This window comes from Lissotriton vulgaris, unplaced genomic scaffold (genome assembly GCF_964263255.1).
Source record: "Lissotriton vulgaris unplaced genomic scaffold, aLisVul1.2 SCAFFOLD_815, whole genome shotgun sequence".
Lineage (NCBI taxonomy): Eukaryota > Metazoa > Chordata > Amphibia > Caudata > Salamandridae > Lissotriton > Lissotriton vulgaris.
In genome coordinates this window covers 814265-830383 of record NW_028243422.1, presented here as the reverse complement: position 1 = coordinate 830383, position 16119 = coordinate 814265, and the positions used below count along the sequence as shown (strand labels likewise).

Sequence of the window (16119 nt, the reverse complement as noted above, 5' to 3'; positions counted from 1 at the left end):
ACATTCACCTGCGTTATTTTGACATTTTTATTGTTGCCTGAAACCTGCTGGAGACACAAGGAAGCAGCAGGTGCTTTTAAAACCCAAAGTTATTTCTGCACACAGCGCCGCTCCAAGGTTAGTGCAGGTGCGGCTGCACTGGTCGCACGGTCATTAAGAATCTGGGTTACATACAGGTTCACGTCACAGTCATGCATCTGAGATCATTTATAACAGCCCTGTCGTTGGGCGGGGCAGGAATGGTTTCTAGGGTCATGTTTAAAAACAATCACTTTCAATAAGTACTTCTCAGCGCAGCGCTATAATGTGCATATTAATGTCAAAACTCTGCGTGTTAAAGAAATACACATTTTTTTTATTTTACAGAGACTTTATCATATGTTACATGATGTCTGCTGCATAGTTCACACAGCAAACATTTCCTGCCCTTGTTTTAAAATTGTACAAGGAAAAGAGATATGAAGCAGTCAGTTTCACATGAGGCTTCTGGTTGTCTTAGCAACATGTGGGAGAGTAATTGTGAAGAAGGTTCTTGGGAATGTTGGTGTTTAAAGATTCTTTGGAATGTTGGGGTCTGAAGATTCTTTGGAATGTTTGGGTTTGAAAATTCTTTGGAATGTTGGGGTTTAAACTGTAGATGACATTTGAGAGGTGGGCACTTCACATTGGGGTTCACTGACTTCTATACATTAATAAATCTACATGAAAGAAACCTTCTAATCCAGTCACTGCCCCCCTCCCAAGACAACTATCCCCAAAGGGAGCATTTTATTATTTAAAAGCACCTCTGTTTGTGCTCCTGGTCACATTGTTACCATTGCAGGGGTGGGGGTGCGAGGGAAGGATGAGGGTCTGAAGCTCCCTACAGATCTCACTCCAGCATCAGCTCCGCTTCGCTCCCCTGTAGAGGGGCGGGAGGGAAGGATGAGGGGCTGAAGTTCCCTGCAGCTCTCACACCAGCCTCAGCTACGCTCCTCCCCTGTAGGGGGGTGGGAGGGAAGGATGAGGGTCTGAAGCTCCCTGCAGCTCTCACACCAGCCTCAGCTCCGCTCCTTCCCTGTAGGGGGGTGGGAGGGAAGGATGAGGGTCTGAAGCTCCCTGCAGCTCTCACACCAGCCTCAGCTCCGCTCCTCCCTTTTAGATGGGTGGGAGGGAAGGATGAGGGGCTGAAGCTCCCTGCAGCTCTCACAGCAGCCTCAGCTCCCCTCCTCCCCTGACGGGGGGTGGGAAGGAAGAATGAGGGGCTGAAGCAACCTGCCGCTCTCGCACCAGCCTCAGCTCCGCTTCTCTCCAGAGACGTAAGATCGGGAAGAGCCTCTGTGTGAAGGGGGCCTGCGGGAAGGAGTAGAGAACCTCCATTGAGTCCGCATTGTATAGGGACAGCCGCCCCCCCTCATAGTCCAGATACACCCCCAGCTTTAGGGGTTTCTCACGAGGGGACAGAGAGGTCAGAGGGGAGGTGAGTGCCCTGTACTGACCATTACACCCCCACACAGTCCAGACTCCCCCCTCAGGTGACCATGTGATCGCTCCCTTCCTGTTCACAGACTCTGCTGCGACCCCCACAAGACACACTTCCCCCTCCCGAGGCAGCTGCATCTCCCAGTAATGTCTGCCGGAGGTGAACCCCTCGCTCCCCAGCACACAGTAGTAGGAGGTGAATCTCTTGGGGGTGTCCGGCAGGTGCTGTTCTGTGTCCGTCCATCTCACACGTCTCCCCCCCTCAGACACGAGGAGCCGAGGATGAGCCGTGTCAGGATCCAGAGTCACCATCACTGCAGAGAAGAGATTTACAATTAGAGATTTAAAGACACAAATAAAGGCTGTAATTGCTGCTTCTGTTTTACATATGATTAATTTACACCACATCTGGAAGGATCACGCTGTGCTAGCGAGCGCGGCACTAGACCGCTGACTACACTAAAGCGCTCAGCACTAGACCGCTCACTACACTAAAGCGCGAGGCACTCAACTGCTCACTACACTAAAGCGAGCATTCATCTAGAGCACACACTACACCGAACAGCACACTGCACTACATAGGACATTCTACTACACACTACACTGCACCATGCAGCACATACCACACCACACTATGCTACCACACATTAGGCATACTACACTATCCCTCACGAGGCCTGCTACACTACACCACACTACCACACATGAGGCATACTACATTACACTATATAGACAGGACATTCTATTACACACTACACTACGCACCATACGACACAGACACTGCGCACACTGTACTACACCGACCACTGAACCAGATAGGGCACTGTACTAGGCACAGAGTGGCAGAACCACTCCAAGGTATACAGTACTGGTCAGTACACTGAATTACATGGTACAGAATGACGGAACTACTAGAAGGTATACAGTACTAGTCAGTACACTGTATCAGATGGCACAGAGTAACAGAGATACAAGAAGTGTACTGTACTAGTCAGTACTCTATATTACATGGTACAGAGGAAGCAAGCTACTAGAAGGAATACTGTACTAGTCAGTAAAGTGCATTAGAAAGCACAGAGTGACAGAGGTAAAGATATACAGTACTACTCAGTATACTGCGTTATATGCACAGAGTCACAGATCTACTCAAAGGTATCCAGTACTAGTCAGGGCCCTGTATTACATGGCACAGAGTATTAGTGCTACATCAAGATATACAGAACTAGTCAGTACACTGCATTAGATCGCACTTAGTAACAGAGGTACTAAAAGTGTACTGTTCAAGGCAGTACACTCCATTAGATGTACCGAGTGACAGAGCTACTCTTAGGTGTATAGTACTATTCAGTAGACTGCGTTACCTGGCACAGAGTAACAGAGCTACTCCAAGGTATGTTGCAGAGTAGTGGAGCTACTAGAAGGTATACAGTACTAGTCAGTACCATGCATTAGATGGTACAGAGTAACATAGCGACTCTAAGGCATACAGTACTAGTCAGTACACAAGATTAGATTGTTCCGAGTGAGAGAGATACTAGAAGGTAAACAGTACTAATTATTACACTGTTTTAGATGGTACAGTAAGAGAACTACTCCAAGGTATACAGTACTAGTGAATAAGATGGCACAGAGGAAATAGAAGTGTAATGTACAAGTCAGGACACTGCATAAGATGTCACTGAGTGACAGAGGTACTAGAGGTGTACAGTACTAGTCAGTACAATCCATTAGATGGTACAGAGACAGAACTACTCCAAGGTATACTGAACTGGCTAGGACACTACGCTAAATGGCACAGAGTAACAAAACTATAGGTATAGGTATAAGTACTAGTCAGTACCCTGCATTAGATGGTACAGAGTAAAAGAGCTATTAGAAGGTACACAGCACTAGTCAGTACACTGCGTTAGATGGTACAGAGTAAAAGAGCTATTAGAAGGTATACAGTACTAGTCAGTACACTGTGTTAGATGGTACAGAGTAAAAGAGCTATTAGAAGGTATACAGTACTAGTCAGTACACTGTGTTAGATGGTACAGAGTAAAAGAGCTATTAGAAGGTTTACTGTAATAGTCAGTGCACTGTATTAGATGGTACAGAGTAACAGAAACCCTGTAAGGCACACTGGACTAGTCACTACACTGCATTAGAAGGTACAAATTAACAGTGCTACTACTAGTGTGCTATACTAGTCAGAACACTGCATTAAATGGAGAGGAAGGGAGCAGCTAGAAGGTATACAGTACTAGCCAGTACACTGCATTGGATATTACAGAGTAAGTTTATAGAAGGTATATTGTACTAGTTCGTACACTGCATTAGATAGTACAGAGCCAAAGTTCTACCAGAAGGCGTACTGTACTAGTCAGTACACTGTATTTAATGTTACAAACAGAGCCACTCCAGGGCATACTGTACTAGTCAGTACACTGCATTAGATGGAACAGAGTAACAGAGCTATACCCCTTGACAAACCTCATGTAATACGCAGTGAGTCCTAAGAAGGTTCTCACCTGTGTCTGGGTTTTGGGGGTTCCCATGACAGGATGGTATCAATCTTGGGTTGTAGGGGCGCCACCTGCCCGCTCCCAACCTGGTGTCCCAAGTACACCACCATTACTTGCTTTGATCGTGAGGCCTGCTCTCCGCAGCGCCATCAACACTTCCGAGAGGTGGTGCAGATGTTCTTCCCAACTGGTGCTGAACACTGCAATGTCATCCAGGTAAACGGAACTGAACACTTCCAGTCCAGCCCTCACCGGGTTGACCAACCTCTGAAAGGTGGCAGGGGCATTCTTCATCCCAAAGGGCATAACCCAGAACTGGTAGTGTTCATCTGGTGTGGAGAATGCTGACCTCTCTCTGGCCCCCATCAGTCAAGGTGATCTGCCAGTACCCAGAAGTTAGATCACACTTGCTGAGGTACTGGGCAGCCCCTAACCGATCTATGAGCTCATCAGCTCTGGGAATGGGGTGCGCGTCAGTCCTCGTGACTGAATTGAGCCCTCGGTAGTCCACACAGAACTGGAGTTCTGGCGTGGCACCCGGTGCGGCAGCCTTTGGGACCAAGACCACTGGGCTGGCCCAAGTATTGTTAGAGGACTCAATCACCCCTAACACAAGCATCTTGGAGACCTCCTCTTTGATGCAAGCTCTCACCCTGTCAGTCACCCTGTAAGTTTTGTGCTTCACGGGCCGGCTGTCTCCAGTGTCCACATCATGGATGCACCATTCAGTGACACTGGGAATCAGAGAGAACAGATCAGAAAACTATCCCAGCAATTGGCGGCAGTCATTCAGTAGCTCAGGGGTCAGGGTGGAAGAAAGGTTCACACCATCCCCTGACCAATCTCGCTCTGTCGCTGACAGGAGGTCAGGAAGAGGCTCAATCTCCTCCTCCATTCCATCATCTGTCGCAAAGAGCATGCCCACTTCGGACCTCTCCAAGTGGGGCTTCAAGCGGTTGACATGCAGGACCCGCAATGGGTTCCTGGGAGACCGCAAGTCCACCAAGTAGGTAACAGGACTCCTGAACTCCACCACCTCAAATAGTCCAGTTCACTTATCCTGGAGCGTGCAAGGCTCCACTGGGGCCATGACCCACACTTTCTGACCAGGCTGAAGCTCTACCAGAGTGGTATTCTAGTCGTACCACCGCTTCATCTCCTCCTGGCTGGCTTCCAGATTCGCCTCAGCGAGTTGCCTGAAATGCCTAGTCTGGTTCCTGAAGGCCAGCATGTAGCTATATACATCCTGGGGAGGTTTCCTGGGATATTGCTCCCAGCCTTCCTTGACCAAACTTAGAGGTCCTCTCACTGGGTGACCATAGAGAAGCTCAAAGGGACTGAACCCTAGAGATTTATGTGGCACCTCACAGTATGCAAAGAGCAGGCATGGTAAGAGGGCGTCCCACTTACGCCTCATAGGTTCATCAAGACCCATAATCATGCATTTCAAGGTCCGATTGAATCTCTCAACCAACCCATTTCCTTGGGGGTGGTAAGGAGTGGTAAACTTGTAGGTTACCCTACACTCCTGCCACAGGGAATTCATATACTTGGGAATGAAGTTTGCACCTCGGACAGACACTACCTCTCTAGGGAATGCCACTCTGGAGAAAATTCCCATCAGTGCCCGTCTCACCACAGGGCCATCACTGTCCTCAGAGGTAAGACTTCCGGGTACAGGGTGGCATGGTCCACCAAGACCAGGATGAACCTGTTGCCCATTGCTGTCTTGGGGTCCAGTGGCCCCACAATGTCAATACTCACCTGTTCAAAGGGGGTGCTGACCACAGGGAATGGCTGGAGAGGAGCCTTCTGCTTCCTCCCACTCTTTCCACTTGCCTGGCAAGTCTGACATGTCCTGCAATGAGTATCTGAACTCTGGTACATTTGGGGCTAATAAAAGTGGGTGACAAGCCTCTCAAAGGTCTTGTCCTGCCCCAAATGTCCTGCCAACGGCACATCATGAGCCAGCCCCAGTAGGAAGGCTCTGAAGCGCTGGGGTACCACCAGCACACGAGCTGACCCAGGCTCAGACACCTTAGGATCAGTATACTGGAGACCATTCTCCCAGTAGATCCAATGTGATCCAGACTGATCACCTGCTGCCTGGTCTGCAGAGTGCTGCCGTAGACCCACAAGTGAATGGCATTCCTTCTGCTCCTTGCAGAACTCTTCCCTGAAGGGTCCCCCTTCCTGCTGCCAATGGGTCAACTCAGGCAGGTCCCCCAGTTCAGCTACCTGTTCCCCTGTAGGCTCCAGGGCATCCCCCTCAGGGTCAGCCTCCTCCTGGACCGTGGGAACTTCGGGGACCGGTATCCCACGCCCCCTGCCTCTTCTCTTTAATGCAGGCACCTGGGTCCCCCTCTCAGGCTCCAAGTCCTCTTGAACACCCTTACTGGCTGCCAAGGACCGTGTGGTCACACACACCCAGTCAGGCCGACCCAACATCTCCAAATGAGCACTTCGCTCCACCTTAGCCCAAGGTGAGCTCTCCAAATCGTTCCCTAACAACCAGTTAACAGGCATGGCTGGCCTCACAGCTACTTGAAGAGTACCAGAGACCCCCGCCCACTCAAAGGGAACCTGAGCCACCTTGCAGTGACTTTCCGCGGCAACAACTGGGTAAAATGCATTGGGGACAACCTGCTCTTCAGACACCAGGTGACACTTGACAGCTGTCACACTGGCTCCTGTGTCACGAAGAGCCTCCACTCTATGGCCATTGATGGTCACCCACTGCCTGTACTTAATAGTGTTATCAGACAGTTGGGTCCTGGGGACCACCTCAGTCTCCTAAAGAGACAAGGGACATCCCTGCAGGATCCCACCCACCTTGGACACCCAGCTCCTCCCCCAGGGCTACAATCGCCATCTGCCAGAGTGGAGCACCAGTGGGTGCTGTCTTTCCAAATTCTGAGCACCAGGGATCATTCAACTTATGACCCACTTCACCACATGTGAAGCACCTCAGGGGTCCCCTGGGAACAGGTCTACCTGTCGGGCCCGTTGCTCCTTCTCAGGCGGAGGCTGGGAACCTTTCGCTTGGTTTCCTTGGGAATTACTTTGGGGCCCTTTAGGGAACCCCCTCTGTTTACCCTTGTCCTCCCCACTCTTCTGCTGGGGGACCCTGCCCACTCTTGGCTGCGTCTCACGGGTGCTCACCCAGCGGTACGTCTCCTCAGCAAGCTTCCTAGGGTTAGTCAGCCTGCTATCGATTAGGTGCTGGAGTAGCTCTGAAAAACAATTACTTGACAAGTGCTCCAATGCAATTAAATCAAAGACCCCCAAAAATCATTAACTTTGCTACCCTTCACCCAACCATCCAATGCTCTGCAAAAGAAAGTGACATATTCTACCCATGTGCTTGACTCCAACTTCTTGCAATTTCTAAACCTCTGTCAATACAATTCAGGAGTAAAACCCATACCTGAACATCAATGGATCTTTCATGTGGCTATGAGAATTATGGACTTCAGAAGGCAAGTCTAACAGTGTATCCCGCCCCTCACTAAGGAACCGCCCCCACAACCCCGCTCCCCAATCCTTCTCAGGGACCCAGTGGGAAGACATGCCTACCTCATAGGCTTTAAACCACTGCCCAATGTCATCCATACTAATATAATAAAGAGAGAGCCCAAACCTTTGAGGCGGGTAATCTCAGGAACCACAGCACCAATCACAACACCCAATACAGCGCTGGAAAGGGCAGTTGCAGCAGAAGGACATAGGCTATGCAGACGCCCACCATATACATTTAAAAGGTAAAAGAACCGTGCCAGCAAAGTAGTCCCTTGTGGGCGTGTCTGCGCTGTGCTGTGAGCGTGTGCTGGTGGCGTGACAACAGCTGGGGGCTTGTGGTACATTCCACCCTTCATGCCATGTCTCAGATCGTGTGCTGTGGGCGTGTGCTGTGGGCGTGTGCTGGGGGCGTGGGCGTGTGCGGGGCGTGGGATTACGGGGAAAAAAACGCGAGCGCTGTGCCCAATATTTCATTGTTTTTTCTTCCCAGGTTCTGTACATTCCAGCTCCGGGTGTGCTTGCCACGCGCTCCCCTTTACACCCTAAAAACTAATTCCACCCTGCTCCCTTTAAATACCCCTGCACCCCATAATCATAACCCACCCTTACTCCTTAAAATACCCCAACACCCTTAAACACTAACCCATCTTAATCCTATAAATATACCCTGTACCCTGTACCCAAACCTATCCCTAAACCCTAAAAATACCCCTGTACCCCAAAACCCAAACCTAGCCCTGAACGCTAAAATACCCCTGTACCCCAAAACCCAAACCTACCCCTGAACCCTAAAAATAACCCTGTACCCCAAAACCCAAACCTACCCCTGAACCCTAAACTACCCCTGTACCCCAAACACCAAACCTACCCCTGAACCCTAAAAATACCCCTGTACCCCAAAACCCAAACCTAGCCCTGAACCCTTAAAATACCCCTGTACCCCAAAACCCAAACCTACCCCATAACCCTAAAAATACCCCTATACCCCAAAACCCAAACCTACCCCTGAACCCTAAAAATACCCCTGTACCCCAAAACCCAAACCTATCCCTAAACCCTAAAAATACCCCTGTACCCCAAAACCCAAACCTAGCCCTGAACGCTAAAATACCCCTGTACCCCAAAACCCAAACCTACCCCTGAACCCTAAAAATAACCCTGTACCCCAAAACCCAAACCTACCCCTGAACCCTAAACTACCCCTGTACCCCAAAACCCAAACCTAGCCCTGAACCCTTAAAATACCCCTGTACCCCAAAACCCAAACCTACCCCATAACCCTAAAAATACCCCTATACCCCAAAACCCAAACCTAGCCCTGAACCATAAAAATACCCCTGTACCCCAAAACCCATACCTATCCCTAAACCCTAAAACTACCTCTGTACCCCATAACCCAAAACTATATCTGAACCCTTAAAATACCCAAACACTCCAAAACATATACCTCAGTACCCCAAAACATATACCCCTTTACCCATACTTACCTTATCCAAACATTTAAAAAAAACATGCTTTTACCATTCATGCATTTACAACGAATTTCTTTGCAAATGTATGCTTGGTAAAAGCATATAAAATGTAATGCCATGCGTTATAATGGCATTGCGGAGTCATGGTACTTTCGTAATGAAAGTATGCGGAGTGATGGTATGCGGAAAGAAAGTTGCGGAATAATGGGTGTTTACCCTCCCACGGTAAGTACATTGGTGGCACGGCGGCCCACATTTCCAGCAACATACTCATTTTTTCACCACCCATTTGAAAAATGCACAGGTCTCTCTCATTGATGGCCAGCACCGACATACACTTTTAGACACACCTCCCGCCACAAGTTCTAGAATTGCGAACTTTAGAGCTGTGGAGCTACGTTCAAATCTCGGCATCAGCTCAACATCCTGTGATTCCAGGCAAATCGCTTTGTCTCCCCGTGCCTACCACAAATGAATATGTTCTTCTGTAATGTAAATTGTGCTCATGCCATGTTGTCGAGTTCGCGCTATATAATATTGCAAGGAAAAATAAAGTAGGGAAACATGAGTTCACACACTACTGAACGCGCACTCTTAAGTGCATCAGGAGTGCACTGTGAATCGGAGCGTTTCACAGGCCTGTCACAGATAAGAAATGCTATCAAAACGTAATCTTACATAACAAAATACTACTGGCCGGCAGCAATTCATACCCGGATGTTAGAAATGGGATCCCTGGCTGGCCAGGGCGTGCGCCAAAGTCAGTCAGAAACCACCACTCCCAAGTCAGGGCAAGGGAGTTACACGCCAAGATAACCCCTGCTCACCCTCTAGGTAACGTGGCGCGAGCAGCAAGGCTAAACTTGGAGGCGATATGAGTTAAGTGTTTGCGCACGCACCCCAGCAACAACACCCAAGGCCCACCACAAAGGAAACTCCACACAAGGTTATATATAAAAATAGCCTTTGTATTACACCGAAACACATTAGATAAAACACACCTTTACAATGTGCCAACAGGCACGGGCAGAATTTACAGGGGATATGTACAAGACAGGGCCACATGGACCACTGTCAGGAATAGGCACTTTAGAAATTAGCACTAGGTAGAATTAGCACTTAGAACATGGAATATAAATCACTGTAGCACAAATTAGAACATAAAGTACACAACCAGTAACTACTGGTAACCAGGACCTCCCTAGCACCACCTGCACTAGGAGAAAAACCACCTAAGTATCACAATACCTGTAGGGGTATAAGCACATAACACATGATGCCTAAACACATTCAGAGGTGCAGATAACACATGATGCATAAAAACATTCAGCGGTGTAGAACAAGGCACATGATGCATAAAAACACTTTCAGAGGTGCAGCAATCACAATTGCGCCAACTCACACAAGTCACCACCTGTGACTGTCCATAGGCCTACTGGCCTTGTGGGGGCTAGGACGCCCTGTGTCCCAAAGTCAGGCCTAAACGTAGCAGTTGCCCACAAAGTGCTGGGCAACTGGTGCAGACAATGGGGAGGGCCAACACAAATGGGGGAGCCTCACAGGCTCTGTAGAAATGGCTGTCCCCTTTTTGGAGCCTCGCTGGGCTCTGAGAAATTAATGTGACCCTCGAGAACCTCTCTGGGTTCTTAAAAGAAATGGGGTGCTGCTGAGCCTCCCTCAGGGCTCAAGAACACAACAATGGGGGCACTCAGGAGCCTCTCAGGGCTCGTAAAGAATGTGCCCCTTAGAGCCTCCGTGGCTCTGACACAAATCTGGCGCCTTGAGCCTCTTGTGGGCAGGAAACAAAATGCCCTTGCGGGCCTCTCGGGGCTCGTCACCACTTTGCCCCCCTGAGCCCCACTGGGCTCTAAGTAAAGAAATGCCCCGTCGTTGGAGCCTCGCTGGGCTCGGAACACATGCGGCAATGTGCCCCAACGCCTCCCCCTCCTCCCGAACAACCTCACGGCTCCCACTCACCGGGTCTCTTTGGGAAGGTGTTGCAGCTCCCGCTCCTCGGGGGACTCTCTCCACACAGGGGAGCTCCGCTCTGCTCCCGGTCGTGCTGCGGCGGCTCTTGGGCCGCGGGGCTCTCCCTTGGTCCCGGGAGCCCTGAGAAGGCAGGCGCCGCTCTCCCTCCTCACTCACCGGATCGCGGGGTCGGCTCCCGGCAGCTTCCGGCTTCCTCTGTCCTGTCCCGGGCCGGCAGCCAATCAGAGCGCGGCCCGGGGAATGAGGTCATGGGATGTCCCGCAGTCCCGCCCCCGGCCTGCCTGACTTCCTGGTCGCGGCCGGGCGGCAACGGGGACACTTTCAGTGGGCAATGCCGGGTGGGCACCGGCTTTAAAGATAAGAGAAGCGCTCCCAAAGCGCTAGCAGGAAAACACAGCGCTCTCAAGCGCTAGGGAGGCGAATCCCAAGGGCAATGCCGGGTGGCCACCGGCCTCCTGTAAACAAAGTGCTCCCAAGCGCTATAACAGCACTAAAGCGCTCCCAGGCGCTAGGGGTAAAAGTAAGGCGCTCTCAGCGCTAGGGCAGGAATAAACTCCAGCAATCCTTCTAGGCAGGCGGGGGGGCAAGGCTGGGCCCAGAGCCAGCTCACTGGGTCTCCAGGCAGGGAGACAGTCCAAGTGGCGGTCCTCCTGGCGCCCAGCACAGCAACAGCCCCCCTCAGACAGGATCCTGGAACAGAACAACATCTGTGGGGACACAGCCCCATTTTTATACACCACATTCCTTTGTCTAAGGGTGCAGGGTGGGGGAGAAACCAGTCGCAGCTGGTTTTGGAGCACTCTTGATGGCCCAACCACCCATTTCATTCACTGGCAGGGCTAGGGTCATCAGTCGCACCACAGGGGCGGAGACAGCATTGTCTGGGGAAAACCCAGCCTCATTCAGAACACAGGTACACTCCTCCCCAGCCATCAGCATGCTAATCTCCCACTCACCACCGGGCAGACCCATCCAGCCTTCCTGGAGCCAGGCTCACCAGCCAGCTCCAGCCAATCACACGGCAGGCATATTTTACACTAATATGCCAACTCCTAGAAGTGGCATTTGTAAACAAGACACACTCATGCCACATACATCATTGCGAAGCATTCACTCTCACGAGTTCGCACATATCAAATTCGAACCTGTACACCCCACGCATCAGGAACTACCAGGGACACATACATTCTCCATGCATTCCTATGAGAGGGCAGGCCTTTCTCATCACATGCACTCAGAGTGCGCACGCACTTTCCACTGGGACACAGTGAAAGTGCGCAGAACCCAAAAATCACCATCACCAGGTCACCATTAAAAGCAAAAAGTCTAGGGGTGAACCTGCCAGAAGGGCCAAGTCCAACACCGGACAACGTCGGGACGGGCTGCTAGTCATTCTTATAAAACTCTTTCACCACATCTTTAGAAATATACACCCTTGCTTCAACAGGCATGGATGGTGTGCTGCCACCAGAGGGAGTAATCTCTAAGCTCCTAGCTTTCAACTCCAACTCCCTCAAACTTTTCTCATGCTCCAACTGCATTCTCTTTTCCTCTAGGGCCAATCTCCTATTTTCTAACTCCAATTGCCCACCCAACTTGAACTTGGCAAGCTCCAATTTGTGCATCCTGTTTTCTTTCCTGTCTGCCAACTCCTCTGGGGACAGGCCTTTGGCAGAAACACTGCTACCTGCTGGGGAGGTTGCTCTCGTCCCCCTGGACCTAATGGCCCATCCAGCTACTCATCTGCATTCTCAGTCCCCTCCTCCTTCTCAGGGGTTATTTTTTGCTTCGACCCAGGCCCTCAGCGCCTTTTGGAACTCATCCTTCTTGGTGAGACCGGTCATTGCAAATTTAAATTTCCTGCAGAAGTGCTTTAGCTGTTTTACATTGTAGCATTCCAGTTTATCCTCTTCCCACTCATAATCAACAGATGCTATGGATGCTGCTTTCTCCATGGTGGCTAAACTTGGCAGTTCTTTGCAAAATTAGAAAATCCCAGGAAAAAACAATCTACCAAAAGTATGTGGTCGTGTTTTGGTCTGCACTCACTAGTAGGTTTCACCAATCACTGAATATGAATCACAAATGCAAGTCCAAATCCTAACCGCTGATCACCAATGTTAGATTTCGGGGTCTCTAGTTGGCAGAGGCAGGTACCTTTGTCCAAATAGGGACCCTTGCGTCTAGTCAGGGTAAGGGGGTACACTCCTAAAATAACCCCCAGCTCACCCCCTTGGTAGCTTGGCACAAGCAGACAGGCTTATCTCAGAGGCAGTGTGTAAAGCATTTGTGAACACATACAGTAACCCAGTGACAACACTACAGATGGACACCACACAAGTTGTAGTATAAAAATAAGTATTTTTATATAGACTTACCACAAGACCGCAAACGACAAAAATCCACAATGCTGTACTTCAAAAATGGTAGAATTAGCTCAGTTCTCTTAAGATGAAAAATGCGACACTTTGAGTTCAATGTACCTTAGGATGCGTAACGCTATACAACGAAAGTGTTACAGGGAAGGTGATGCATCGGTTTCTTACACGCAAGAACGGTGATGCGTCGGGTCCCTACTGATGCGTAGGGGATGCGTTGGTTCTTCTCTGCAAGGGGAGGCGATGCGTCTGTTTCTTACTGCGCTTCCGTGGCGATGCAACCAGCTGTTAAGCAATGAAGATTCTCTGTAATGAACAAAGATGGCGTCTTCTCTTGGATGCGACACGATGCATGCACGCCCGACGGCTGTGCGGCGACTCAACGATTCTTCAGAGCCGTGACAGGCCCTGCGACACGCTTCCCGGTGATGCGCGGCGTCTGGTGCGACGTTGATCATCCTCTCCGGCGATGCGAGGCGCTTAGGCGATGATGCGACAGCTGTAGCGGTGGCGACACGCTTCTCCGTTGATGCGTCGGCATCTGATGCGACGTCGATCCTCTTCTTTGGCGACACGCTTCTTCTTCTTGAGTTGCGCTTCCAGCTCCCTGAGACATGCAGTTCCTCAGAAAGCCCAACACAACTGCAGGCACTTCCAAAGAACTCTTGGGGAGCTAGTGGTTGAAGTCTGTTGTCCCTGAGACTTCAGCAGGAGGCAAGCTCTATCTCAAGCTCTTGGAGATACTTCACAAGTTGATAAAAGTAGCACAAAGTCCTTTCTCCTCTCTTTGGCAGTCCGGCAACCACTGCAGGCCAATCCCTCACGCTTAGGGATAGTCTCTTCTCAGCCTGTCTGGTTCCTCTCCTCAGCAAAGGTTTCTTCTTGTTTCCCAAAAGTGATCTAAAGTTCTGGGGTCTGGGTCCCCTTTTGTATACACAGTTTCTCTTTGTTCTCTGAAGGCAGAGAGGCCTTTTTCTAGTTCAAACCAATTCAGGTCAGTCCTGGAGCATTCTGTTTAAAGGACTCCTTCTTTCCTTTCACAGGGATGTATGACATTACAACGCATGCTTTTACATCGCATGCTTTTACAACGCGGTTTTTACAACGCATAGTGCTTTGGGGCGCTGGATAGTGAATAGTTTAATTTACTATTCCAACTCCAGTCCCCGTGGATAGTAGGGAAGGTGTTGGACAGTAAATTAAACCTATTCCCTATCCTAGAGAGCCCCCCAGCGCAATGCGTTGTAATGGTTTGCGTTGTAAAAGTTGTGTCGTAAAGGCACTGCGTGGTAAAAGTTGCGTTGTAAGTGATGTTTCCCCTTTCACAGTGCAGGGCAGGGACATCAGACACACCACAGGAGGTGGAGCCAGCATTGTAGAGGGAAGGCTTAGCCCTATTCAGGTCCCAGGTGAAACTCCTCCCTCCTATCTACATGCAGATCTCTCTATTCAGCCCTGTGCTGACTCACCCCGTCTCCTGGAATCCCTCAGCCCCAGCCCCTGTCACTCAAACTCCAGACAAGGAATACACAACCTAGCAGAGGCAGGCTTGGATAGTTTGGCAAGAAAATACCTACTTTCTAAAAGTGGTATTTTTCAAACACAGAATGTTAAAACCAACTTCACTAAAATATGTATTTTATCATTCTGAGTTCAGGCATTATGAACTCGAATTTCTACCTAATTCCCCAGTCAGTTAGGATTATAAGATGTAATAATCAAACTGCCCATCCTGGCCTATCGGGAACAGGAAGCCTTGCAATAGTGAAAAACGAAAATGACTATAATTCAATATTAGGACATGCCACACACATCAGGGCTTGTCCTACCTTTTACCCACAATGCACCCTGCCCATGGGCCTACCATAGGGGTGACTAATATGCAGAAAAGGGAAGGTTTAGGGACTGGCAAGTGGGTGCACTTGCCCAGACTGCACACAGGCTCTGCAATGGCAGACCTGAGTCACACTTTTACAGGCTGCTTCTGTGGGTGGCACAACCAGGGCTGCAATCCCACCAGCAGCATTTGGTTTACAAGCCCTGGGCACACTCAGTGAACTGTACTAGGGTCTGACAAGTAAACCAAACCAACCAATCATGGAATCACTAATCCATACATCAATTTACAATAGGGAGCACTTGCACTGTGGCACTCGACTGCAGTGGCACAGTGCCCAAAGCATCTATAACCAGCAAAAACACATGAGGCAACAGCAACAAAAAAATGGAAGAGAGATCCATGCCAAGGTGCCAGGTCTAACAACCTTCCTCACACAGACCTGGAACAATGCCAGCTCCACACCCGACATCGCAACCACCAACCCGGACGGATACAAGATCCTGAGAAAAGACCGCCAACGGCCCAGAAGGAGGCATCGCCATCATCCACAAAAACTCCCTCCGCATAATAACCAACAACCTTGATGACGCCTCGCCCACCATGGAACATCTCCATTTCCAGATCCACACCAACCCCTAAACTACGCTCCGCGTAACCCTTGTCTATAGACCGCCTGGCCCCTGTGCTCCATTCACCAACATCATCGCTGACCGCATTCCACCCCACACCCTTGCCTCCACAGACTTGCTACTCAGAGACCTAAATTTCCACCTGGACAACCACGACGAACCCAACACCACCGCCCTCCTAGAGAACCTCACCAACATAGGACTGAAGCAACTTGTCTCTGCCGCCTCTCACACAGCAAGACACACACTCAGCACCCACTCACACAGCAAGACACACACTCGACCCAGTCTTCGGAGGAGGAAACAGCGTCTGCTTCAGCCACA

General features: G+C 50.0%; 1 protein-coding gene across 1 annotated transcript in view; it reads right to left on the bottom strand.

The window, feature by feature from the left end:
• Positions 1-1106: 1106 nt before the first annotated feature.
• LOC147668407 (E3 ubiquitin-protein ligase TRIM39-like) overlaps positions 1107-16119 on the bottom strand; it is a 321248-nt gene continuing 306235 nt past the window's right edge. The window contains exon 7 of the mRNA XM_086948575.1: positions 1107-1775. Within this exon, the coding sequence (XP_086804701.1) occupies positions 1186-1775 (590 nt within the window). The 3' untranslated portion in view covers positions 1107-1185. The remainder of the gene's footprint in view (positions 1776-16119) is intronic.